Below are 25,840 nucleotides of genomic sequence, written 5' to 3' on the forward strand. Positions count from 1 at the left end.
TTATACAAAACRAAACTCTTGCCCCGCACTGTTCAGAGGAAACAGACAGTTTGTGAGAGAAGGTATCACCACTGGCTAGCATGAGGAGCCTTTTCTCAATTCAGGAGTAGGGAAGAACCATAGCTGATTTTCAGGAAGTGCCCTGAGGCTGAAAGACAAGGTTCCCATCTCACTCTCCCCCATTACTTCTCTTCAGTATTTTCTATTTCAAGTGAATTAAGTGAAAAAGTGAATTTTAAGTGAAAAGAATTCTTTATATGTATTTTCAGTCCCCATCTGGAAAATGTGGGACTAACTTCAACCTCTTCTTGTTCCTGGGCTGAAAGATGTTTTGTCCATCTCTTCTTCTATCTTGAAAGGTAGGAATGGCCTCAAGAGTACATGAAATAGACTGATATCCATGGGGGCACCTTACATACAGGATGCATTAGACTTGCTAAGTTTGCTTATTGTGCGATGCATCTTTCTCCTGCAGTAGTTTACCAGCATTTTTAGGTGAACTCCTGCAATGCTGAAAACTTGCCTTTCTACATAAGGTACAAGCACCAGGTGAAACTAAGAAGAATCATGTAAAAAGCAGATCACCTGGACAAAGCAACCTGATACTAAACTGCTCACATGCATCTCCCTTTCCTTTTCAGGCAGTCTTCTGAAAGCATTCAAATGACTCTTTTCTGTTCAGGCAAATGTCAGAGAGAAAACATAAATGACAGATGTATGAAGACAAACAGCATCAACACAGCTCATTCACCTGGTTAACAGTCCCACTGGTTGTGTCAATGTCAGGCAGAGTACTTGCAGAGAGACAGACAGAACCACTGATTGCTCAGCATTTGCAGCAGTGAAGGAATGAAAAAAAGACACATGGAGTTGAAATACCGCATGTGTTTTAGGACCAGAGAGTAACATGGACTGGCTAAATTAGAGCATCACCGAAGAAGTCCTATGGCTTGGTGCTCAAGAACCTGCAGTCATGCTCGCTATCGTAGTGTCAGCGAGAAAGTACAAAGGCAAGTTGCAACTGTTTTTTCCACAGGCTAGAATACAGAAGGTACGGAGCAGGCTGATGCCGAGTCGAGCAGTGTACACAGTGGCAGAGATACACCTGAGGGGAGGCGAACAACGAAACAGAGACAAATGCATTCAACCAATGAGCTGAGCAAGACTCAGACATGGACTGAGCTTTCCGTTTTAAGCCAGAAATTTGACAACGCAGTCAGATACAGCAAATAATATTTACAAATCTATGCAGTACACTATGCACTTCTGTACTGCATTGATAAAGGAATGCATAAAATAAAATCATGACAAAAAACAGATTTCACAAAGAATGGGCCAAAGCGTCCACAAGATTTTCACAAATGCATACTATCATCCTTAGATGTCTAAAGCTTACAGGTAGATACACAACACTTATTCATAGTGTGCTAGTACTGCTTTTCTCCTCTGTATTAGCTAGCTTTGAATAGAAACACAATACCCTCATATCACAACAGGATTCACTGCAATTAAAGAGAGACATAAATTCAAATGGACTAATACAACGATTTAATAAGGAAAAGAACACAGAACAGTAGAAATCTTAGTGGATTCCTAAGACAAATCTGTATCAGGAAAGGACTGAATCTGTCAATGGAAGAACTGCTCAACTACAATTACACCAATTAGAAGAAAATTAAGACAGGCTGAAATAACTCACTAGATAACAGAATTTTTACTGCTATGTACAAATAGCAAAAGCATTCTGTTCTGAACCATCAAATATATACCAAACTGCTGTATATAGATAGGAAAACATTTTTTCCTTTTCTTCCTCTCATATTGAATATCAGACTAAACAAGTAGCTGTACTGTTTACCACTTTAGACTCAAAACTTGTATGACAGAACTTCCTATAACATTAACATTGCACATACACGTTGAACTCAGAAAAACAGGAAAAAAGACCAATTTTTTTTCTTCCCTCTCCCCCTCCCAAACATCAGAAGGCACTCTCGAGGTAAGCAGACCAACTAAGACCAAAAGATACTGCAGTTCTTGCTGAGGCAAACAAACAAACAAAACAGTTTCTCACATTGGAAGGTATCTGGAGAAGGTTAAACACAGATTTTTAACTCAGAGGGAGAAAGATAGCCAGGAATTTTCCATAAACAGTAGCTCAAGGGACAGCTATGTTCTTCCAAAATGGAAGCAAAGGTGCAGGAGCAGAGCAGCCATAATTATACCCTGAATATCCACCTAATCCAATGCAAGGATCATCTCATGTATAAACTTTATTAGGGAAAGAAGGTAATTCCCAAATTCTTACTCAGCAGTTTAATTGAAGATACCACAAGAATTGAAGACAGCAAAATTTAAGACAAGAATGTATTTTTCTCTCACCCCCATTTCCCATTTTCTTGTTTTTCCAGTGATGACAGGCTGGTAGATAGAAAGGAAATACACAATCCACCCCATATTCTTGCAATACAAGTTRAAAAAAAATATATATATATTTATTGGAAGGCTGCATGAAGGCACAAATGAGCTTGATTACAGACATATTGCAACAATTACAAATATACACAAACACCTTGAGAGAGATAACAAAGCAATAACACAGCTAATACAGGAATAAAATGTAACCTGCTAAAAAACTTCTCAGATACTGAGTTCTTTCAGTAATTAACTCTAATCCACACCATCATAGTGTAATGCTTTTAACTCATTACTTGCATTCATGCTCAACAAATCTGCACTTTGACTACTGTTTTTAGCCAGTGGATTTATAAATTTGATCAAAATTTGAACAGACTTTGTTCAATAGAATCAGGAAAATATGGGAATAATCAACTAGATACTCAGCCAACCTCAAATGTGGTTTCACAGGTTTCCTAAGACCACAAGTGAAATCACCAAGGAACAGAAATTAAATCTAAGTTTCAAAAAGCTTATGGATTTTTGTTCCATTTTTACTTGCATTTGAGGAAATTGCTGTATTCCTGCAGGAAAGGAACAGTCTACATCTCTCAGGGGATATCCTTCTTCCTCCAAAGGAGGCTTAGATTTCATTTGAAACGCCTGCTAAAACAAAAGTTAGCAATCACAAACTAAAGTGTCTTGCACAGCTCAGTTGTTACTACTAGCATAGAACATCTTAGTTTATAGATACAGCATTAATTTATATAGTTTTCTACTACAGTATAGCTGTTTTTTCTCACTATTTCAAATATTTCTGTGGAAAGGGGAATTGTTCTTTTGTTATTAAATGCCAGTGCCAGGGATCTAAGTAAAAATTACAGCATAGTATTTTCTCAAAGGAAACCACAAAAAAGAATTGTGTAGTTTTASTACAGGTAACTCCTAGGCCCAACTAGAGTATTCTAAGCAGTAATTTACTACACAGAGACAGTTTTCTCCAACTCAACCCTCAATCACGTGTCTTAATGGCCCCAACTCCTTCTCACCATAGGAAGGTATTTACGTTGTGGTCCAGTTCCAGTGAGGACAGGATGTGCAGAACAAAACCTAGCATAGCTATACCATTTCTCCTGACACCATGTCCATGTAATTCCAATATAAAGATGAGGTAGCACCTTCCTTTAGAGCCCAACTAGTAGAACAAAACCAAGGATTACTCTCCCTGATACAATAGCTGCCTCTTAACGCAGTGTCAAACCTCCAGATTTTTGTCTCTTCTTCAGGGCATACTACTAATGCAGGAACAACTGAGTAAAAACAGAAAACATAACATCACTACACACTCCCACTTGAGTTACAGCTGCAATGCAGAGGCCACAATCCAGCATTTTCAGTGACTTCCTTTGGTCCACTAAGCAGTAATGAACCTCTATTTGTAATAGGACAAGTGGCTATTACCCAACAGGAACACGAGGGATATCCTGAGTATTTATTACAATGAGACATCGAAATAAAAAAAATGAAAGATTAGGAACTTTAGTCCAAATCTTAAAAGGGCTAGAAGAGTTACTCAGCTCCTCAGGGAACAGACAGAACTTGCTCATTTGGTAACTGAGGGCTTTGTTTTCTCTCTTCTTTCCAAGAGGACAACTCTTCCCCTTYGGGAGGTTTTTGTAACAAAAGTCTGTATTGTAATTTTATAGCTTACACTMATGAATGTTCTGGTTTCGTATGAGATGGCTTGAACATGGGAGAGATGCTCTGCATAGTCCATACTCTGTAGACTCTAAGAATCAAAAAGAAATAGACTACCATGACTGAAACAGAAAGGAAACATCAAAGAGTGCTGAACAGTGTTACAACTCAAATTCCTTACAAGACTAAGCATTAGAATAGAAAAAGCACTACAAGACTTAAACAAGGTCCTTGGATGAATCCTCTTAATAAGCAATAATTTATATTGAAGGAGAGATTGCATTCTTTGGTTGACAAAGTATTCAAGGTTCTTTCATTTGTCTTGGTGACCATTTTCTATTTATTTAACAAAATACATGGAGTCTAAACTTTTTGCCAACAGTGCAACTCACAGACTCCAGGAAGTTTTGTCATTTTCTTTGTTTCCAGGCCTCTATTTTTCATTCAGCTGAAGTCCACAGGAATTTCACCCAGGCAGATGGATTCCTGAACAAGAAACATTTGAACAGGAAAGGGAATCCTCTTCTATCAGTAAAAGAAGACTGCTAAAAGAAAAGTACTGCTACTTTCTTGAAAAACTCTAATAGTCATTTCTGCCCTTGGGAATATGCTCTCAGAGGAGAAGTAATTAAAACAATCTTATCTAGCTGTTAGCTGGAAGACTACCTCCAAACAGTCCCACCTCTTCTTCCAAGTGCGCTTCATCTCACAGCTACCAACAGATGAAACCAAGAACTTCCGTGGAACAACTTGTGGATAAGATAAACTCATAATTCTCTACAGAGTATCAGCTGCATTCCAACATCCAAGCCAGATTCCTTGAGGGAAAAAGAAAAAGAAAAAAAGARAAAAAAAAGCTGCTTGACTGTCAGAGAGGAAAGTGCTGCTGAAACAGCTAGGAAGTTTTTTTGTTCGTTTGTTTTACACCTTTAACCGTACACAAATAGTACACACACACAAAATGCTCATTACTACTAAAAATTGCCTTATTGTAGCCTTAATTATAGTCTTATGCAATCAGTGATGATGCAGTGTGTAAGTGATAGGCATYAGTAATGAGGAGGACAGCAGAAACCCACCCAGATAGAACAAAGAAACCAAGTACTTAAAGCATTTACGATAAGCTGTACCTCATTGTCAAGTGAATTCCTCCAGTCTCAAGAGATTCTGATAAAAACATAGCTGCAGAATCATAATTCACGACCATAGTTCACAAGCAAAAATGAAAATCCATTTATATTTATTAGGAGATGGTTGTGCACAATTCCTTATCTTATTCAAAACGTCTACAAATAGAGTTCAACACTTCTGATCGCACACAAATGTTTGTTCAATGTTCTTAGTTTGGTAAGGCCAGTTTAGTGCCTTGTTACATTTTCAGGATTTAGTACATATTTGTCAGTTCTTTACTTTCATCTGGTAACAGTCACACTGGAATAGTAAGGAGAGTTCAATAAGACACTTTATAACAGCAGCTGAACCTGGGTTACAGAACTTTAATTTTGGAATATGCTCCAGATGTAGATTTATCTAGGTAATTTTCCGTTTTAAGATTTTAAAGCAACACTATTAAAGGCTTTTTTCCCCCTGCCCCCAAGGGCACATGTGAGCTCACCCTCTATAGAGACTTTTATCCAAGAATCTTAAAGCACTTCAGAAAGGAGGGCACCATTTAAAATAGTGGCATACTTGAGCTGGAATCCTATCTTTAAAATAATATATCTTCTTCTTTGTCTTATGTTTACAAAAGGACAAGTATCAGATTAAATAACCAATCCTATCTTGACCTTAGTCCCACCAAAAATATCAGTTTTGATTGCCTGTGATTTTCTCATATGCAATCCTACCACTGATTCAGGAGCTCTGTTTAAAATGCTCAGCGTTGAGTTTCTTTACTGAAAAGTGAGCACCTGCTATGGTTAATCGTTTCCAGATGGAAGCACTGGTCAAATTTTAGGCCTGCCACAATCTCAAGAGTATCACTTTATTGGAAAGTCACTACCTTAACTAACGTAATGCACTTGATCCCATACTGGTTTAACAAGTGTAGTAGACTATATATGCATTTCTCTAAAGCTCTCAGAGCTGAAACTACATAGCTACAGTGAAGAAATTCTAATTTTGCCTTACTTAAGCTGAACCTCTTACAACATTATTTTAACTTACTATTTTGAATTAGAGCACTGATTTTATACAGATTTTCAGCCTGCAATTCTTGCTGAATATTTGAGCGGCAAACATGAAAATATATGTACAAGTGTTAGTATACTATCAGAATGCTGTACTTCCTTCTTTAAAATATGCTTAATAAAGCATTAGGCATGTCAAACAAACTTTTGTAAACAAAAGATAAATTACTCATGTTCTGCTCTGATTATACCCAGATACATATTCTCATAAAATAAACATTCTCTTGTCATTTTCCATGGCCCACATATCCATATATATGAGGTAAACCACTTAAAATCATCAATAATATATAAACCTCAGTACTCAACAGGAACATTAGGAAAAATAAAACTGAGTAAGATGTCAATATCAAGAAAAAGTGACACTTTGTTCCACTGCAAAGTGAAACCAAACAATTTATTTGTGCTAAATGAATGGAAAGAATGTATTCAGAATACATTTCTTTTTACATTGTACCGGCTTAGGCTGCTAAATAAGCATTCATTAGTGCCACATTGTGCTACTTTCTTGTACTCTGTTTCTACCAAGCAATACAACAGTTCTGGCTGTTATACCAATATATTCCTATATGCTCATCTTATACCTTATTTTCTAATAGGTTTTTGAACATTTAGAATATATGTTCAAAGTTTGTTTCAGGGGAATCACAATTAGCATATTTTAATAGGGAAAAAAAGTCAGCTGTTCTCTACAATCACATCGCCTTCTGCAGCAAAAAAATCAAAGAGCACACTTTAATCAGCTATCAGTAACCTGTGGGCAGGACCACACAGAGCTTAACTGTGACGAATCACACAGTATGGACAGCTTACAGGTTAATGTAAATGACAAGTGAAATACTCAAATCTTAAGGTCCAACGAATCATACATTCCATACATTCCAACAAGTCAGTTCCCTCACTCTAAACTTCAGTCTGTACCATACATTTGAGGTGGTCTTGAACAGGAGAAGTATGGATGTGTTGTGTGCGTTGAATAAAACTTATTTACTAGGTGATACAATAGAGTATGTGTCTTGGGCACTGATTAGGTTGTCTGACTCACTTTTGCACTAGAAGCTGTTATTTCAAATAACTGAAACGTAGTGCCACGTTACCATAAGCTTGGTAAACACTATAATATTTCAGAATTTATAACATAGCCCATCATGCCTTTAATTTTATGCAAATTGTCATGAAAAAATATAAAAAGGTATCCCTTTAATTTTACAAACCTAAAAGCCAGGAAAATGAAGCTTTGGAGCCAAGCAAAACGACATAATGCCGTATTACCAAACAGAGTAGCAAATGTTCCAGCCAGAGAATGGACATACATGTAGTTCAAGTAAACACTGATGGAAAAATTTGTTAAGTTAGTGTTGTAGACCCACAACACTGGCTGCATTTTATACAAACGTTTACAACACAATTAACAGTGAAGCCTATATAACCTCAGTGCAAATAAGTCAAATCCAAATATGCCAAGTAAGCCTTTGGCTTTTAGTAAACTGCTCCATGTTATGAGTCCAATTCTGACATACAGACTGCTGAGCACATGCACTAAGGCTGAGAGGAGGGATGCACTGAATGCTGAAAAGTGGCTGACTGCGATGCTGCTGATGGGACCGTAGGTTGCACAGGTGGCGGTGGTGGTGGTGGAGGTGGCTGCACTGGGGTCTGCGTGTTTGGAGAAGGAGGAGGAGTGGGACGTTTAAATTTGTCAGGGCTGTTACTTCTTCGTGGTGAAGGCCTCTGCAGAACAAATATTGAAATTAAGTTTAAACACACTCCTGAACAACTTTAAGTGCAAGTTCTCTGATCAACGTACTACTGAGCTTGGCAAAGGAAAAAGAAAAAAAAAAATCAAAGTGAACAATTACGTGGGAAAAAAAATCCATTTCAAAATGTTACAAGGATCATAATATTTTATTTTATTTCAAGTAAATTATGCTACTCTGAAATGGAGCAAAGGAAAGTGGAAGATACTTTTACCTATGATAACCAACAACCTAAGAAAAAAAATGAGAGTCTGTAGAGATAGCGTGCCATTTGTCCTTGCCCAAGCAGTAGGTGCCAATGAACTTTTAACTTTACACTGCTGGCATGTAAAGTCAAAGTACGTTGTACCCAAATGTAGGTGGGAATGTTTCAGCTTTAAAGAATTTGCCCAGAGTCTTTAGCACTCACGCTCAGACTGCATACTGAAGCAACACCAAAGCATAATTCAAGTTGTTCTTCAGAGTATCACATGAAAAAAACATCATAACCTTTTTAGCTGCAAGAGTGAAACAGCAGTCAGAAAGCTCCCCTCAGCAGAAATTGCATTTTTTTTAATATAACCTGGATGCTAAAACACACAAAGATTTAATACTCACAGTATTTATCTTCACAAAACAGTGGGAGAAAAACTTCCTTTAAAGTTAGGAAAGTAAAAATATAAATTACACTGCGGAACACTAACTTCTGCTGTTTTGAAACCAAGGAGATGCACAAAGATCTAACCCAGCAGGCATTAATTAAGAACTAATTAATTAAGAACACACCCAAAATTAATAACCAAATGAAGACAATCAGTTCTGGAGAGAAATGTGAATACAGTGCTACACCAAACAGACTACATGCAAAGTCAATTTATTCTGCAATGGATACTATAAATGAAGAGTCAAGAAACAAATTACAGTTTGGTCAAATAATATATTTTGTATCTATTTTTTCAATGTAACTATATATAATAGTTTATTTTAACGCTCTCTGGGAAAAGCTAAGGGATCCTCAACAACTGATTGATTGATATTTCTGAAATATTTCCATTTCTGAAACACTTAAAGACATTTACTGCATTAGCAGACTTCTAATAATACAAAAGGGCCTGGCTTCAGTATGGAGACAAAGACAAAAGCCACTTATCAACACCTCTTTTGAAACAGTTATTATTTTGTCCTGGAGGTCATCTTTCTCACAGTGACTCAATGTGACCCCAATTAGTTTACAATTTCAGAATCAGTAATATCTCACAGGGAGCAAAATAACCAGGTTCCCTGAAAAACTGATTTATAAATTTCAGTTTTTCATTTTTTCAGAAGCTCAAAGATCTTCCTGTGACCAACCCATGCAACATACAGCAAGGGGCTGGACCAGAGTCCTGGACCAGCTCCTGCTCAGCTCCAGCCTGTTGCTCGAGCCACTGCTGTATTGCTCCTATCTCTATTTTGTCAATGAAAATAACAGTTTACCTTAGCAAGCTCACCTAACATAATTCAGAAGTACCTATATTTTCAGCTCCAGCCTGTTGCTTGAGCCACTACTGTATTGCTCCTATCTCTATTTTGTCAATGAAACTAACAGTTTACCTTAGCAAGCTCACCTAACATAATTCAGAAGTACCTATATTTTAACATTCTACTAAAAATTCTACTGAAACACTTTTTAACATCTGAGAACAACAATCATAAGTGAAAACCTTACAAAAAATTATTTACATATTACTGTATCTGTTGAGAAAAATCAAAATGGGCTTGATAAACCAATTAGAAGCTATTTTGCCATGTGATTAATATTTAAGCTTTGTCTGCTCATTAAACTCCACAAATACTTAGAAAAATTTTGATTAAGTAGAAATGCATCGAACAGAGAAAAGGGAAACAAATCCAGTTGAAAAATACTGAGAAAAATGTCCTAACAAATGTTTAATATATTAACTTTCTTCTTTGCCAGTGAAATAGAAAATAAGAGTTAACTGCCTGTTACAGTGACATGGTGGTAGCATTGTGTGTCATCCTGAAGAAAACCTGAGCTTGGAGCAACCTCAGATGACTCATCCGTCAGATGGTGGAGACTAGGAGAAAAATGAAAGCAATGTTTTTACTTCCTGGGATAGGCTCAGTAGCTTAGAATATCACTTCTCACACCCTGCCTGCTGATCCATAAGACGATACCTATCACTGTCCTTAAGATGATAATACATCCTATTCTTTTGCAGAAAAAAGGTTCTTCAAAAAGAATCAGTTTCTGAGGGGTGAAGAGAAAATCAGGGTTGAAGGAAGCAGCAATAGATATCTTGGAGTAAGGAGACAAAAAGCAAACATTTACAAAAATATTTTGTAAGAAAGCTTAAGGACAAGCAGTCATAACTTTTTAAAAAACCTGACATTGGTGACAAATATTTACCACTTTAAATACTTACTGTAATACCATGGGATGGTCCCATATGTTGCACATGAAGGCCTGGGGAATTGTAGTAAGACATTCCAGCTCTAGTCAGTGAAGTTGGTGGTGTGAAACCAACTGTGTGACTTGCATATGACAGACCTAAAAATTGTTAAAACAACATGTTATCAACAAGATAACAAAGTAATTGATACCTTATTCGATTGTGTCACCTACTACACAGTGTTAAACATGACTTTGCACTTAATATAAATAGGTTAAGGCTGACTTGGCAGTTTGATTTCAGCCCACAGTTATGTCTCCTCCAGCTTTCCCTCCCTCCTCAGAGAAAAGGGCTCTTGAACAAAATACTATCTGAAGAAGCAGACGAGCCCAGAGAAGCAGTCTTGCACTTGGCAATAAAAGTTTCCACATGAAAGAAACCAGCTGGAAGGGGCTCCTTCTAGGCATCCTAGATCTGCACGGAGACCAACAGCTGCCCGGCTGCCTCCTGTTTTGCCTAGACCTGTATAGGCAGGGACTCCTAGGTCCTAGGGGGCTGTGAGGTTAAAACACTCTGCAGTAAGCTGCCACAGCTGGACTATGCTAGCACTAATAGAACAGTTCACACTGAAAGTTATAACTTACTTCATGCAATTAAGAAAAGTCTCATATTCAAAGGCGCAAATATCTAGTTCCTTCAGTTGAGATAAATTCTTTTTAAGTGAATTAAGACATCTGACTTCCATCCAAACATTTCCTTTCTATAAATACTATTTATAAAAATGCAGAGCACCTGAATAGCTAATGAACGTAAACAGAAACAGCCACTGCTAACTGCTTCTCAAGTTCTGATCTTAAAGTGCTCTGAAAGTTTTGAATTATTTCTCAAAACAGCAGATTTTCTAAAACTTCTAGCTCACTATTGTTTTCTGACATATATCAGTCGGATAGGGGACAAAACTATTTTCTCAGCTGTTTGGTATCAGAAACCAACAACTGTTTTAGAGAAGCAGGACCAAAAAATTTCTAAGTACCTATGAAACTTTCATAACAATATGTTGGATTTGACAGCTGTCATACTTCTGCAACACTAAAGCAACACAACATAGTGCCACCGCACTTAAAGTATATTCCAATACCTGGATTTGTTCTTAACTACCTATGTTTGATAAAACAACATCTCAGGAAAAGAACTCAAGCCTCAAATAACTAAAGTCATGCAAGAAAATATATTATACTTCCCCTGCCTCTTTAAACTAGGAGGCTGATGCCACTCCATGACCAACATGTGTCTGCTGAAAATTACCAGCAATTCCAGGGGAATCACTGACATTTTAGAACAGTTAAGTAATGCAAAAGTTTAAACAAAAAATAATCTGTTTTCTGACTACCTAATTTAATTGTTTATACAGCATATTTTGTGAATAAGAGTTCTGCAAGCACTAGGACAGAAACACAAGTCAGTGTTCAAGTTAATTCTAAAAACTAGAATGAAGTGACAACTGTGTTTCAAGACAAAGACAAAAACCCAGAACAAGAAAGAACAAAATAAAGCTTTAAGTCACCTTGCAACATTCTAATTTTGAACTGCCTCAGGTAAAAACAGCTCCGTAAGTTTTACAAATGCAAGTCTAAGTCCACAAGGCAGTCAAAGAAGTGACACCAGAGCAGTGCACACACATCCAAGGTAGTTCAGTTATATTTCTGTAGCCCAAAATCTATGTACCTAGTCTATTTGCAAAAGCCAAGCATGAAACAGTTTATCTAGCCTAGAGAAAAGACTCATTGGTAATRACAGCAACCTTCCCCCGAGCTGCCTAATATTCACACTTTCACACACCATGCAAACCTCAACAGCATCTCGGCTTCAGGCAGAGCCTCCCAAAAGAATAATCTCAAGCCAGGCAAGCACAAAAGGCTCCAGGACTCAGGGCAAGAGTCTGACTCATTAAACCTGCCCTGGCTACCCACATGAAATTAGAGTACTTCTAAATAGTTTCAAACTGTTTTTCCACAAATTCCAGTTCATCATTTCCCAAAGGAAACATGCCAAACACCACAGTTACTTGATGCAAAATTTAACTGTTGCATTATTTTGTGCTGGGTACTTTTGGCATAATCTTACTGCATTACTTTATATCTAAAATTCACTCAAAAACTATTTGTTTTCATCAACTACTGTATTTATACATACAGTTGTATGAAATTCCCTCCTGATCTCATTAGTCCTCTAACAAGTTGCTGCTTCTATTTTTCTGAAGTCTGACACTATCAACTGCAGATATTAATTCATGAGAGAAAGAAGACAGTAACATAGCTGCCTGTGCAAAACTGCTAGCCTAGAACAGTTACTACTATACAAACACGACCAACACTGTGAACTCCATTAGAAATGATCAATTGAGCTTTATTTCTAACTCAGTTTCAGACTGCATTTTGGCATTCCCTACCTACGTAATATAATTCCACTAGGATGCAAGACTCTGCTTCCTATTAGAAGAGGCAGCTGATATAACAGTCAGCAGAGAACTACGAATGAGTTTCAACTCCAGTGTAGAAGCAACAAGCTAACAAAGTACTCTAGCACGGACACAGCAGCATCTCAGGTGGGTACATTTCTAGGTAGGGCTAGGACACAAGCCTGCACAGTGCCAGTTTCCCCCAYGCCTGCTTTTCATAACCACCACTGGGACTGCAGGCAGTGTGCACCTGCGTATTAGACCATTAAGAAAGCTGCGGGTGTATAACCACGAATGTCCAAAGTAATTGTTTCAGAATATTTACTTGTATGATCACATTTCTGTTCACCAAGTTACATGCTAAAGATTAGGAAATATACATCATTTTCCTGGTAATATATCTTGCAAAACTTTGGAAGTCAAGAGATTTAGCTCATTCACAACCCTCTAAAACCTAAAACTCTCAAAAAAAACAAACCATCATCATACATATTTCAAACATAATAACAAGGCTTACAGCTATAGTTAATTTACTCTTTTACCAACATCAAGATGAAAACTATTTGGAGTCCTTCTGAAAAAATAAAGTTAAGCTTGAAAACCAAAGAGTTTAAAGACATTTGATATGTTCTAGCAGACCTGTGTAAGAAAATGTCTAAATCTCATTTTGCAGAATGTGTCGGTATACAGCACATCTCATTCGCCCTTGCGTAAGATTCTTCCTGTTAGGCTCTAAAGGAGAACCTGAGAAAGCAGGGTATGCAGGATTTGCTCCATTATATACAAGTGAATTTGTGATCACCTATAACATCTGTGGCCAGCAACTTCCAGTGGATGTTCAATGGCAACTTCCAGTAATTTTAATGGCAGTCAAAAAAAAAAAATTACAAACAAATGTATTTCCTTTGACTTAAAAAAAAAAATACATTCAGTTAAAAAGCCAATTTTTTGAGGTTAGGTATAATCCATTCAGGTTCTTTTGGAATTCCAAAGAAAATATCATCCATTTATTATATTCAGAAAAGGTTAGTTTGCTTTTCTTACACAAAATACTAGAGAGAGGGATTCTAAATTTTATGGTAATTGATTTACAATAGAAATTAGCAGAAGAACAAAAGCCACTCTTCCAATACAGAGAAATGGACCTTTCTTTCCAACATTTTCAAAATTAGTCTTCAAGAAGTTTTTCATGTAGAAACAACAACCACCACCCCATTACTAGTTCATCACTAAATTCTGGAAACCTATTTGACTTATGTGCCTTGTTGTGGGGCTAGGGGAGGAGGAAGGAAAGGGAGGGCTCAAATGACAGCTTAATTGACTTTAATATGTGGTCATAGTGTAAAACAGAATACTCTGAAACATGCTGCACTAGGAGAAGTCTAAGGCAAAACTACCCTTACATTTATGATGCACTTTTTCCTAGATTAGCTCTCAAAGGCTATTTACCTAAATATATTAATAGAGTACATTACTACGTGATGCATACAAAAACTTTAGAAACTTAAATATTTACCAGGTGATATAGGTCTGCTAGAACTTGGTGAGGGTGTATAAGGGATAGGACTGGACACAGTGCGAGGTCTTAATCCTTGTGCAGACATCTCATTAAAATATCTAACAAAAAAAGGTAAAGAATAATTAGATCAAACTTTCTAAAAATGTGCCATGTTTTAAATGCTCCACTGTGGTATTTTCAATTCCCATAAAAATATATTAGATTAGCATTGGACCAATCACTTTTAGGAAATCATGACAAGAATATTCTTTTCGTTGCCAAAGGCACAATTATCGGCTTAATTTGCAATGGAAATAACAGGACTTATCTTAAGTCATCTGCAGTTAAAACCATACATGTTGCACACAATTGGAATAGTACATATTAAGGCACTGACCTATACTATCTTCTTCCACTTTACACTTTGTTTCTATCTTGAATTCAATAGCTTATCTGGCTGAAATATATCTTTCTGAAAAGACAATCAGCATTAATTTGAAATCGCAAAGAGGTGAAAAAGCCATTATAGTTCTGATAATTTGTTCCAACAGCTAGTCAGCCTCACAGTTAGAAGCACGTCCTATTTGGTACATGCATCCTTCCAGCTTCAGCCTCTAGCCGTCTGCTCATTATGTCTTTTGCCAATACAACAGAGAGCTATTTTGAACCCACTACATTGTCCCTGTAAAGATACAGGCTGTAGAGTAGGACAGCTCCAAATCTTCTTTTTGATAAGCTAGCAAATTAGAATCTCAGGCAAGGCGTTTTATCTCATCTATGATAATTTCAGTGGTATTAGTTTGTACCTCCTTCACTGCATATATTGGATCAATCATCAAGTCCTACCTCATATAAAAGGAATTTAAAATTATACCAGCTGCTCTTGCTTGCCACTTACTTTTTTATACATGGAAAGTAGTCTAATTTATTTTTTCCATAATGCTATGCTGGCAGTGTTCAGGTTGACTTGCTTATATAATTTCCCCTCTAGATTTTTCAGTCATTGTCTAGATTAGAGGTCCCCCCCTGCTCTCCTCCTCCTGCAGATAAATTTGCAAATCAGTACTGCCAGATTTACACCATTACATTTAGCTTTGTATTTTTACTGGACAAGTAACAGGAGTAGTTGCAATATAGAACAACAGTTGACGAATTAGAGTTTACTTAATTGCAAGTTTTTCCAAATAGCTAGTGGTAGCAAAGTTTGTTAAGTTAAGCTAACTAGGTTACTCGTACACCACAAAAATCACTTGTAATGCAAATAAGCACAGATCTTTATGATTTAACCTTATTTTATTTTCCATAGAGACAGTCTTCCGTAAGAGTCATCCTAGTTACCTGGATGATGTCATTTGGAATAACAGCACACCATTAGTATGCTTCCTGGTTTCAGAAATTTCCCTATTACTCCAGAAAATAGGATGAAGGATTGAGAAAACAAAGCTACTGCTAGTCAGGGGGAAGAAATGTTGGGAAAGCTGTGTATTTCACATTCAGCGAGGCATCTTCACCTACCCACATCTAAAAAAAATGAGTATCAACTACGAATGCAACAGAAAAACCTGGATATTGATCCATCAGCATCATCATTTTTAAGAAGAAAACGCAAACTGATAAAAATTAACAGTTTCAAATCAAACTACATTTTGTTCCGTAATTGTCTRTACAGTAATTTCCTAAGAATTACCATTCTAATAGCTCTGTTTTCTGCTTCCTCATTTAGTTTACTTTTTATTAATTATAATGCAAATTGCCCTTTTGGGGGGGATTTTGTCATGTCTTTGTAGTATCATGCAAATCAATAAGATGACAATGAAATTTCTTACAAGTATACAATACTTAATAACTTTTTTTCCTATGTTTCATACTTAGCATAGCCCATTCTTTCTGGATGAACACTAATATTTTACATAAATTCAAATTTTCACTAAGTATTAGAGAACAGAAACAAATCCAAGCTCATTACTTGATTTGGTATTTCTATTATAATGTAAGTATTTGCAGAAAACATTAGGATAATAAAAGCAGACTCAAAACACTAGAATCTAACAATTGTCTAATTTGTACAGCTTTCAGTATATCACAGTGTCAGCTATTACTGCAATATATTGTTGCCTAGTATTTCACTAAAAAGAAAACATTGTTTTGAATTTTCTAAGGGTATTCCTTGAAACAAAATATCTGATACTTTGTTTTCTAATTATGTCTGATAACAAATATACTAATGACCCAAGAAGAAATATCTCTGTATCAGAAGAATACACAGCACGGGATGACTTTTTCTTCACTCTTTAAAGGATCACTATCAATCCAAAATAATGTAAAATAGTACAAAAAACTGTGAGCATTTGATAAGAAACAAGAATGTTTTATTCAAAGTGTACTTAAAACCTCTTTCAAGATACAATACTGTCATATCACTATGATGTGAGGAAATACTGAAAGGCATTATATAAAACCATGAAAAGTTCAATACTATCTGTAAGGTCAGTGCAATGCAGATCACAATAGAGAAAAAACAAGGATGTTATGTTCATAACACAACATATGACGTGCAATAGGCACAGCTCATCAAGAACAACTCAAGAGTTCTTGAAATGCTTCCTTCTTTCTTACTCTAAGGCTTTATGTATTACTCACCCCGGATTTGGCTAAGATTCCTGTGTGACATATTTTCTGCAAGAGACAAATTAGCCCCAGGTAAGGACATTGCTCCTACCTGCCTCACAAACTTCTTGGCATTTTCAGAGTTAGGGGCAAAACAAAGGTACCATGAGTTAATAATCCTGAACATCAGCTCCACAGATCATTTCATTTCAACATATATTAAACCTATAAACAGGTCATTTCTATAAATACTCATTCTATAATATTCAGAAAGAAGTATGGATATTGATTAATAAGCTTGATGACAGCATCTCTAGATAGCTAGAAAATACAAACCTTTCATCATCCATTTCTAAGCTGGATTCACTTTCTGACAGTTGCCTGCAGAGTGCTTCCCTGCGTTCCATCTCCCTCTGCAATTTTCTTTGAAGCCTCAAGTTTTCTTCTCTCATATGACGCTCCTCTTCCAAATATTGCGCCATCTTCTCTGAATCTGAAATTCAGAAACTTTTGTTAAAATGTGAATAAAATTCCACTTCACAGACAGGCAAATATGAGGCACTTGAATTTACTTAAATACTTCAAGGACAAAGGCGTGGAAAGTGCTCAGAATGGACCATTCAGATGTTCCATCTCTATGTCTGCTTCAAAGCCTAATTCAGAATGGCAGCTACTAGAACAAATAGCTGTCTGACAGAAAATTGGGAAATAAAAGTAAAAAGCAAAAGGTTTTAGAGTACTTAGTTAAATGGATTTGAAAAGTAGAGCAAAAGTTCATAAAAAATAGTAAAACTAAGCCATAAAGAAAAAAAAACATGACGACTCCTTTCAAAATACTGGAATTTTATGTTTACAAAGATTTTACTACAACACAGGAAAGAAATTATATTAAAGATGTATTTCCTCTTCTAGCAAATAAACACAAAACAAGTTCTGAAAGATAAAACACTAAAACCTATGTTAAATTGCTACCTTGGGTACTTTCAATTGCACTTTATCATAGAGATTTGCCAGGAGGACAGGTAGCAGTATTAAAAGCCAAAAAGTGATTTTCTCTTTATATCAATGGGCTATTAAACTTTTCAGTTCTAAACAGAGTTGAACAAACACCACTTAAATAGCTGGCATCACAGACTAAAGGGGTTAAATCAAATTATGGAAAACTATGAAGCATTTTGACACAGTTTTTAAATAAAATGGAGACTTACTACCTATACCATTCTCTAAGACCTTCTAGTACTTTATCAAACATACAGTGCATTCTTTGATAGTTAAAATTTTTATAGTCATTTCTTTTTGCAACATYTTTCAATCGGAAGAATATTCTTGTTTTAGAATCTTGTTCCCAAGCTGGCAATAAAAACACAATTTATCTCCAATTCTGTGGAAGTACTACTTTCCCAATGCTGCATTTCTCTCTACTCTGCGGAAATATTAGTATCACTTCTTCCCCAAACATAACAGTATTACATATTTACAACCGGTATTATACCAATACATTTCCTAGACAGGAAGTAAGTACTTTGAAAAAACAAAATGTAATACAAATATCAAAATTTAGTCAGTAGACTTCAGTAAGTATTTATCAATAGTAGTAGAGGTTCTCTAACGATTACACTCTGCAATCAACAAACTTCCTTCTGAAAAGTGTATTTCAATTTGATCTTCAACTTGCAAGCAGCCTATAAACCAGTAAATCAATTATTTATCAGTGTTGCTATCATTAATACAGCTATGTTTAATCTATTCATAAATAAAAAAATTCTAATCCTAAATCTAATTTTCAAAGAGATTGTCTTTAAAATGCTTCTAAAATTTTACTCTAAATCACAATAATTCAACAAGAAATCACTTAAAAATAAAAAAGAACACTTCAAAGCTAATTAATTAGGCTAGATCCGCACACAGAGTGCTTTGTATCAAAGGCCTTGTTCTCATTGTGAAGTTCAGGGACACTACAGTGCAAAACTGGCAAGTACAAAGATTACCATTCCTTATCTTCTTTTAGCTGACAAATTATTAATGCCACGAACTCGGGCACAAAGCCTCTGTGCAAGAGCACTCTCCCATCATCTCTGTCTGTAAAGAAGGTCATTGCCTCTAGCAAGTTATTTCTCTAAATAGTAGCTGAAATGTTCTAGTTGGTCTCTCAGGAATAGCACACTAAAGGGGGAGAACACTGTCCATTTTCCACCTTTCCAGAGTTTTTGTATCTATCAACTCATAAGTAGGTGTCTACTTATTTAGAAAGATAATGTTCCTGATCAGAAACCGTGCTACCAAAAAAAGGCATAATTCGTGAACTTAAAACAGAAATTTTAGATTTAGCACAAAGAGATGAAGCTAGGGGGTAACAAAGATCATGGAGAAAAACAAGTGATCTTTTTGTCATCTAAGAACAAGTGCTTCAAAATGACATCCTCACCTTTAAAAGGTATGGCAAAAACCGGGCTTTCTACTGCTGGCAAAGAATCTATGCCACTTTTCCCAACAGAAACAGGTGGGCTTCTATAACTATTTATTCTATATCTTTCCAAAATTGTATCACATAAGTAAGAACACAGCCAGTTACTTGTTTTGCTATACTGTGAAGTCAAAAGGCTACCTTAACAATTACTTTTAAAATAAAGCTACAAACAGGTCTTTAAAGGTAGCCAGAATCACTTAACAAGTGAACTGCTTATAAGTGAATTTTATTTTGCTAGCTAGAAATTCTTTTAAGTCTTAACTTGTAACTAGACTCTTACAATGTACTTCATAGRTGAGTTTTGAAGAATTTTATGTCAAAACACCGCTAAGTGTCTGAATTTAAAAAGAAATGTTTTCTGTCCCAAATATCAAACTCACGAAATTCTAGACAAAAAAAAAAATCTTACATTATAGAAATTTAAAAAGATTTAAAGGTAAGCTGTTTACTCACGCTGTAATTGTGCAGCCCTCAGTTGTTTCTTTAACCTTTCCACTTCATTCTTTAAAAATCTGATATGTCTCATCATATTTTCTGGAGAATCTATCTCCATTGATATGTCTCTGGGTGATGGTGGAGCAGATACTGGCTGGTCTAACTTTTCCTGTAAAATTCTGTATGAAAAAGAGTTAAAATTTTACCATCAATTCTAACAAAACCAAACACTCACTGCAAGGATTCTGATAGACAAATACTAGGATTTACATTAATGATCGTTTTTGTTTGGGAGAGTTTTCTGGGGATTTATAATGCTTTTTTTTTTTTTTTTTTTTTTTTTTTTTTTTTTTNAAATAGGAAAAAGAAAATTTGTTGTCCAGGGACACCTTTAAGGGGATTTTCTTAAATGTTCAGATGTTGACAGTGGCAAACATTTCTGCCTATAGTTTGGAAAAATAAACCACTTTGGACTATATACAGGTACTTCAGTTTTACATTAAAAACCCTACTTCCACAAGATTGTTTCTAATCAAGTTTGTTTAATTTCTTTGGAACGTTTTATTTATGTTCTAAGATGAAGACAACATATCTAAGATAAAAAATGAAAAACAGTACTCCCAATGATGCACAAGTTTTTGTGCACTGCTGGTCAATATTCATTGGATTGGTGAAAGAAAACTTTATTGACAGTTTCTGAAGCAGATATTCGCTTTATTATCTGCAAAGAGAAAAATACTTCTCATCATGCTCTTCTCACATAGTCAAATACCTTCCTGTGAAGTCAGGAGTAACAAACTTTTCATATAAAGAAATAAGCATACTGCAGATACTGATGTTCTAAGTTAAGATTCTTGGAGTTTACATAAGTACTTTTCCATSTGAAAACAGGAAACAGTTCATTAGAAATACGTTGATATGTCACATCCAACTCTGCCCTGAAGAGCAGATACAGCACTATGCAAGCATAACTCTTTGCATGGTCTAGGATATACACAAGCCATACAAAGTCATATTAAAACATGGTCTATGACTCAATTGTACCTCCTGGTAAGAAGGCACACAGTCTGGGATAGATTAAACCAGAAATAGTTTGGTTTAAAAAAGTTTTAAAGACCAAGATGCATAAAAAATCCTACCAAAGGCCTATCCACTATATGGCTTTACCACTGTTGAATATTACATGAAGCTCTTCAGAGCACCTTCCACTCAGCARGGCTCCGCAAAACAAAACTACAAAAATTGCAGTTCATGTAGTCTCAGGTGTTTGCCAAGGCACCGATCGGGATTCATGGAGTCGTATTAACATAACTCTCCTAACAATGTAGAGTAGGAAGTAAGGCATTCATCATTGCTTCTCCTCTACTCCCCACAAAAAGCAGAGTTCTTAGAATATGCTCCCCTCCAGAGGCTCCCTTTAATATGTATTTTTAGCTTTTCCAGGAACATAAAGCCTCATTATTTTTACTTCTATTGAAGAAGCAGCAGGAAGCCTCAATGACACAAGAGTACATCATAGAGAAAAAGCTAAGTCTTCTTCAAGGAGACAGAGAAGCAACAAGAGCTTCCCATATAATCGATACACTAAAATGTCATATTATTTTCTTTGGCCAACACACAAACCTGACCTAAGAAAAGAAGGTATAAAAGTCTACCAGCAATCAAAAAAAAAAAAAAAAAAAAAAAAAATCAGTAAATTGTTTCCAGCTTTCCCAGCTCACTTCTTACACTACTTAATTGCATCTAGTTTAGGCAGTCAAGCATGTAATATCATGAAAAGAAGGAGCTTTACAACTACTTTAACCTCCGTGTTTTCATAAATTAAACAATGCCTGTGGGACTGAGACAACTGTATTTAAACCAGAGCTAAGTATTAGACAGTGCTTCTTCCACAGTAATAAACAAACTGCAACAAGACAAACCGTTTTTCTGCTTCAAGCTTATCCATTCTCTTCCAGAGTCGATTCACTAGTGCTTCTTGTTCTTGTTCCAAAGTATTTTCAAGGTCAATCTTCTCACGTCTTAGCTGAGGAGGAAAAACAATCAGTGAAAACGACAGTGATGTATTTTCTGCAAAGAACTGTTACTACGGAATTTTGTTACCATGATGAAGTTGTTTTATGTGGTGCTCTAAGATACCAAGGAGGAAGCGAAAAGGAAGTCAGCACTGGGAACACCACATTGGTCACAGGGCCAGATTTTGTGAAAAAATTCAAGGAATTCTGGAGCTGCACAATTGTTAAGTCCTTAACATAGAAATTTTTCCCATAGAACTTGTTCAGGTTTCAAGTTCTTCTTTATTTCATGGTTGGTCAGAGCCAATATGCAGCAACTGATGAAATGACAAGTCTATTAAGAGATGTCTCCTATTCCATGAATTTCTAAAGTTCAAACTGAATTTAATACTATGTTCTAATGTGTAGACATTTATTCTTGGGAAAAAAAATTAGACATTTTTACCAGAATAATCACCTTTAAGTATGCCAGAAACAGCAGAAAACATGTTTGCCTTGTGTTAGATCCAGTGCAACATAACAAAAATAGCAAAAGAAAAAGGACTGCCATAAGCGTTACAGCATCAGTCCTTACTAGCAGAATCGCTTATTTCGATCTTAGCAAAGGCTTTATAAAATACAATACTGAAGTTGACATTATTCACATTCACTTATTGTGTGAACAAATATTCTTAATTCAAATACAAGCTAATAAAAGTGGATGTAACTGCACATGAAAACTCTATTATTACTGTTTCAGAACAAATACAATTAAAATATTATCAAGAATACACTAGAATACTAACAGTATTCAATAATGTAAGCAGCTGAACTCTAAAAGTTAACAGGAATGAAAAAACACTTGAATAGATCAATACCTTTACAGACAGAAACTACTACAGACTTATTTTTCCAGCCAAGACTTGGCTAACACTCACCACTTTCCTGATAGGCAAATACACCCACTTTACAACTTGGAAAGACTGAAAACAGAGATATTAAGTTATCTCCTTGCATGTTTATTGCATCACCATAGCTGAAGGACTACAGTAACATTTAAATTCACAAGACCTTTGTTCCAGCTACTATATTAACCGAGAGATTCAAACTGAAACTTACGTGCTTCAGGCAGCAGTAAAAGTTTATGTACAACTTTCTTCTTTAAAGAAGAGGACAATTAGTTACAGTATATTTAACATGTGTGTGTGTGTGAGAGAGAGAGAGAGAGTTTTATATATATATATATATATATATATATATATATATATATATAAAAATTAATACTCATGAGTAATGGGGAACATAAAATAATCAGAAAATATTTAGCAAAGCTTTTCACATCTGACACAGTTCTTACCACTTTTAATAAAAATGAGGTTTGAACTCAGGTTCTAGATTGCATACATTACTAGGCATGTAGGCCTTATAAGGAATGTAGCCTTACACATCAGAAGTCACAAGGAACCCGCTTGGTCTACACCTGATTAGACTCTGGTTCCTGACAGGTGCTTCACTCCTACACTGCCAGAGCTGGGGTGGCACGGAGGGAAAACGCTCGCTCAGCCCCTGAGGAGATGAGGCTGCTCAGTGCACTGCTCACTCGCCAGCTTGTTTGGCCAGTGTTTGGAGCTGAGAGAGTTCAGAGGAAAGGAAATATACAAAATTTTCTGAGAATTTGTATGCTGTGCTCTYGCATTACCAACACGCATATCTTAAATATATCAGAAAGCTACCTAAATAAACATGATGAAAAAGGTTGATTGTAGAACAGTAATTCTGCAGCAACGTTTTTTGCATCAATTAATGGAATATGGTTTAGATTCACTTGTTTTGACCTTTCTTAATCATTTTTACAACTACATTACTGAACTAGCCCAAATAGGAATACAAAAACATTCTAGTGAAAGTAAATGTATTTAATTTAATGGTATGAGAAAGCACATACTGGAATTTAGACACAGATATATTTAGAACCTCCGATTTTAAAATCTGAAATTATCCTTGATGTTACAGCATCCCTCACCAAGGCAGCAGAGTCTATTAATTAGAAACCTATGTGTAGGTGAGCATGCATAGTGACAAGTTCAAATCACCAGCCACAATCCAGAAAAAAGCCTCATGTTGTACCCCGAAGCCTGACAAACACRCTCTGATGAGCCACCAAAGCAGCTGAGTTGCAAGAAGAAGATCTAAAGCTCTGCTTTTCCAGCAATATGAGAACACACTGGAAGCAAGCATCTTCCTTTGCTGGTCTTAAGCATCGACCCAGTTCCTCCCTTGAATACGTCAGGATATTCAAAGATCTAAGGAGAAAAACCTTGAATTGAATCTACGGGACAGGGCCACTGCAGCATATTGAGCAGAGCAGGGCATTCAGACTGGAGGTCTATTTGTTTTGTTGTAGGTAGTTTCCGGTGTACTTAAACTCCAGCCAAAGAATTTGTTTGGAACTTCATGACATTTTGAACTCAAGTGAACACAATGGCATCATATCTCAAGACCAAAGCAGAATCTCTGTCAATATTACTGTAAGTCTACATGAGTTCCCAAGCTACATTCCAGTTGAACAGCATTTAATTTTTACAGCCACAATAGGAAAGGGAGGATGTATTGCTTGGATTTTTTGGACTGTAATTTCTCCATTTTAATCTTCATCGTGTTTCTCTCTCTCACGCACGTGCACGCACACACACACACTTACTTCAAATGCAGCTACAATATCCACTGTCTGTGTATTCCTGGATTACTGCTTCTTCAGCCTTCTTGCCAACTTACTTACAAACACAATTGTTTCCCTCTGAAATGACAGTGATCTTCCTAATCAACGAAAGTTGAAAACAATCTCTGACTAAGCCCACAACCCTCTTGGCTCCTCATTGACCCTTCCCTCTTTATTTCTTCGCTTCTATCCAAGAATATTTTTCTGGAAATTTTACATATTTTATGATCCTTTTCTCCTTTCAAATAAGCAGGATATAGGAGAGGATTATTAGCATCTAAGTTGTTATTTCTCTTTTCTTTTAAATGCACCTCTTCTAGTTACCCACTGTACTGTATGAAATAAAAAAGCAACTAAAAAGGGTAACAGAAAGACCACACAGACTYGGCCTCTGTAGGGCAGAACTGACAGCTATTTTATTTCCTATCAAATCACTGAACTATAATGCACAAGACCACTGCTGTTCATTTTAACTAAAACATTCAGCTAATGAAACAGTCACATGTTGTGAAATTCTTCACCATTAGCCTTCAGAGAAAATGTTCTGTTGCTTCAGGCTGACTTTAGAAAATTAAAACGGGTCACAATTGAAACCTAAGACTCAACTTCATTTTTGAAATTAAGAGCAACACTCTACAGAAGCATCATTGCTATAAAACAACTAACTTCTGGTCAACTGTGGCATAAGCAGCTCAGATAAGAGGAAGCAAACGAGAAAAGAATCAAAGCATAGGTAATTCGCGTTCCACATTTAAAGAAACAGTAATTTAGCGATCAGTGTTGCAGCTATCTGACCACTGGTGACAGCGATAGATCTAGAAGGTATAAAGCTGCAAGTAATGCAGTCCTATGAGATTACGTTCAAAATATGAGGCATTGCTGAAGTACTCGTTACAAGCCCTGTAAATAACAGGTATCCCAAAGACTATGTTGAAAACTGTGGCACTCACTCTTCCTTAATTCCTAGTAAGTACAAACACAACATTGTGCTGCTGCAACTTCTGGTAGCTTCTTGCTAAGTACCATATGTGCCCCAAAGGCAGCTGTTTCACGTTGCAATTAATGCAGTAAGCCTTTGTATGAATTTGTACAAGTGATGAAAGGGAGAGAAAAATGCATGGAAGTGGTATACATGCATGCCGAAGTTCAAAGTAACTTGAGATTTATTACATCTTACTGTAAGAGAAAACAAAGGTATATGATGTATAGCATTTAAATATACAATAAACTTCAAAATAAGACTGAGAGC

At 36.1% G+C, this 25,840-nt stretch overlaps 1 protein-coding gene across 1 annotated transcript in view; it reads right to left on the reverse strand.

The window, feature by feature from the left end:
- Positions 1–5,318: 5,318 nt before the first annotated feature.
- Positions 5,319–25,840, reverse strand: part of CCDC6 (coiled-coil domain containing 6) — a 35,735-nt gene continuing 15,213 nt past the window's right edge. The window contains exons 5-10 of the mRNA XM_085309332.1: positions 21,801–21,904; positions 19,897–20,057; positions 17,313–17,469; positions 14,388–14,488; positions 10,447–10,571; positions 5,319–8,015 (exon numbers count right to left, since the gene is read on the reverse strand). Of these exons, the coding sequence (XP_085165458.1) occupies positions 7,824–8,015; positions 10,447–10,571; positions 14,388–14,488; positions 17,313–17,469; positions 19,897–20,057; positions 21,801–21,904 (840 nt within the window). The 3' untranslated portion in view covers positions 5,319–7,823. The remainder of the gene's footprint in view (positions 8,016–10,446; positions 10,572–14,387; positions 14,489–17,312; positions 17,470–19,896; positions 20,058–21,800; positions 21,905–25,840) is intronic.

Source organism: Rhea americana, unplaced genomic scaffold (assembly GCF_003343005.1).
Source record: "Rhea americana isolate MKP2758 unplaced genomic scaffold, rheAme1 scaffold_296, whole genome shotgun sequence".
Classification (NCBI taxonomy): domain Eukaryota; kingdom Metazoa; phylum Chordata; class Aves; order Rheiformes; family Rheidae; genus Rhea; species Rhea americana.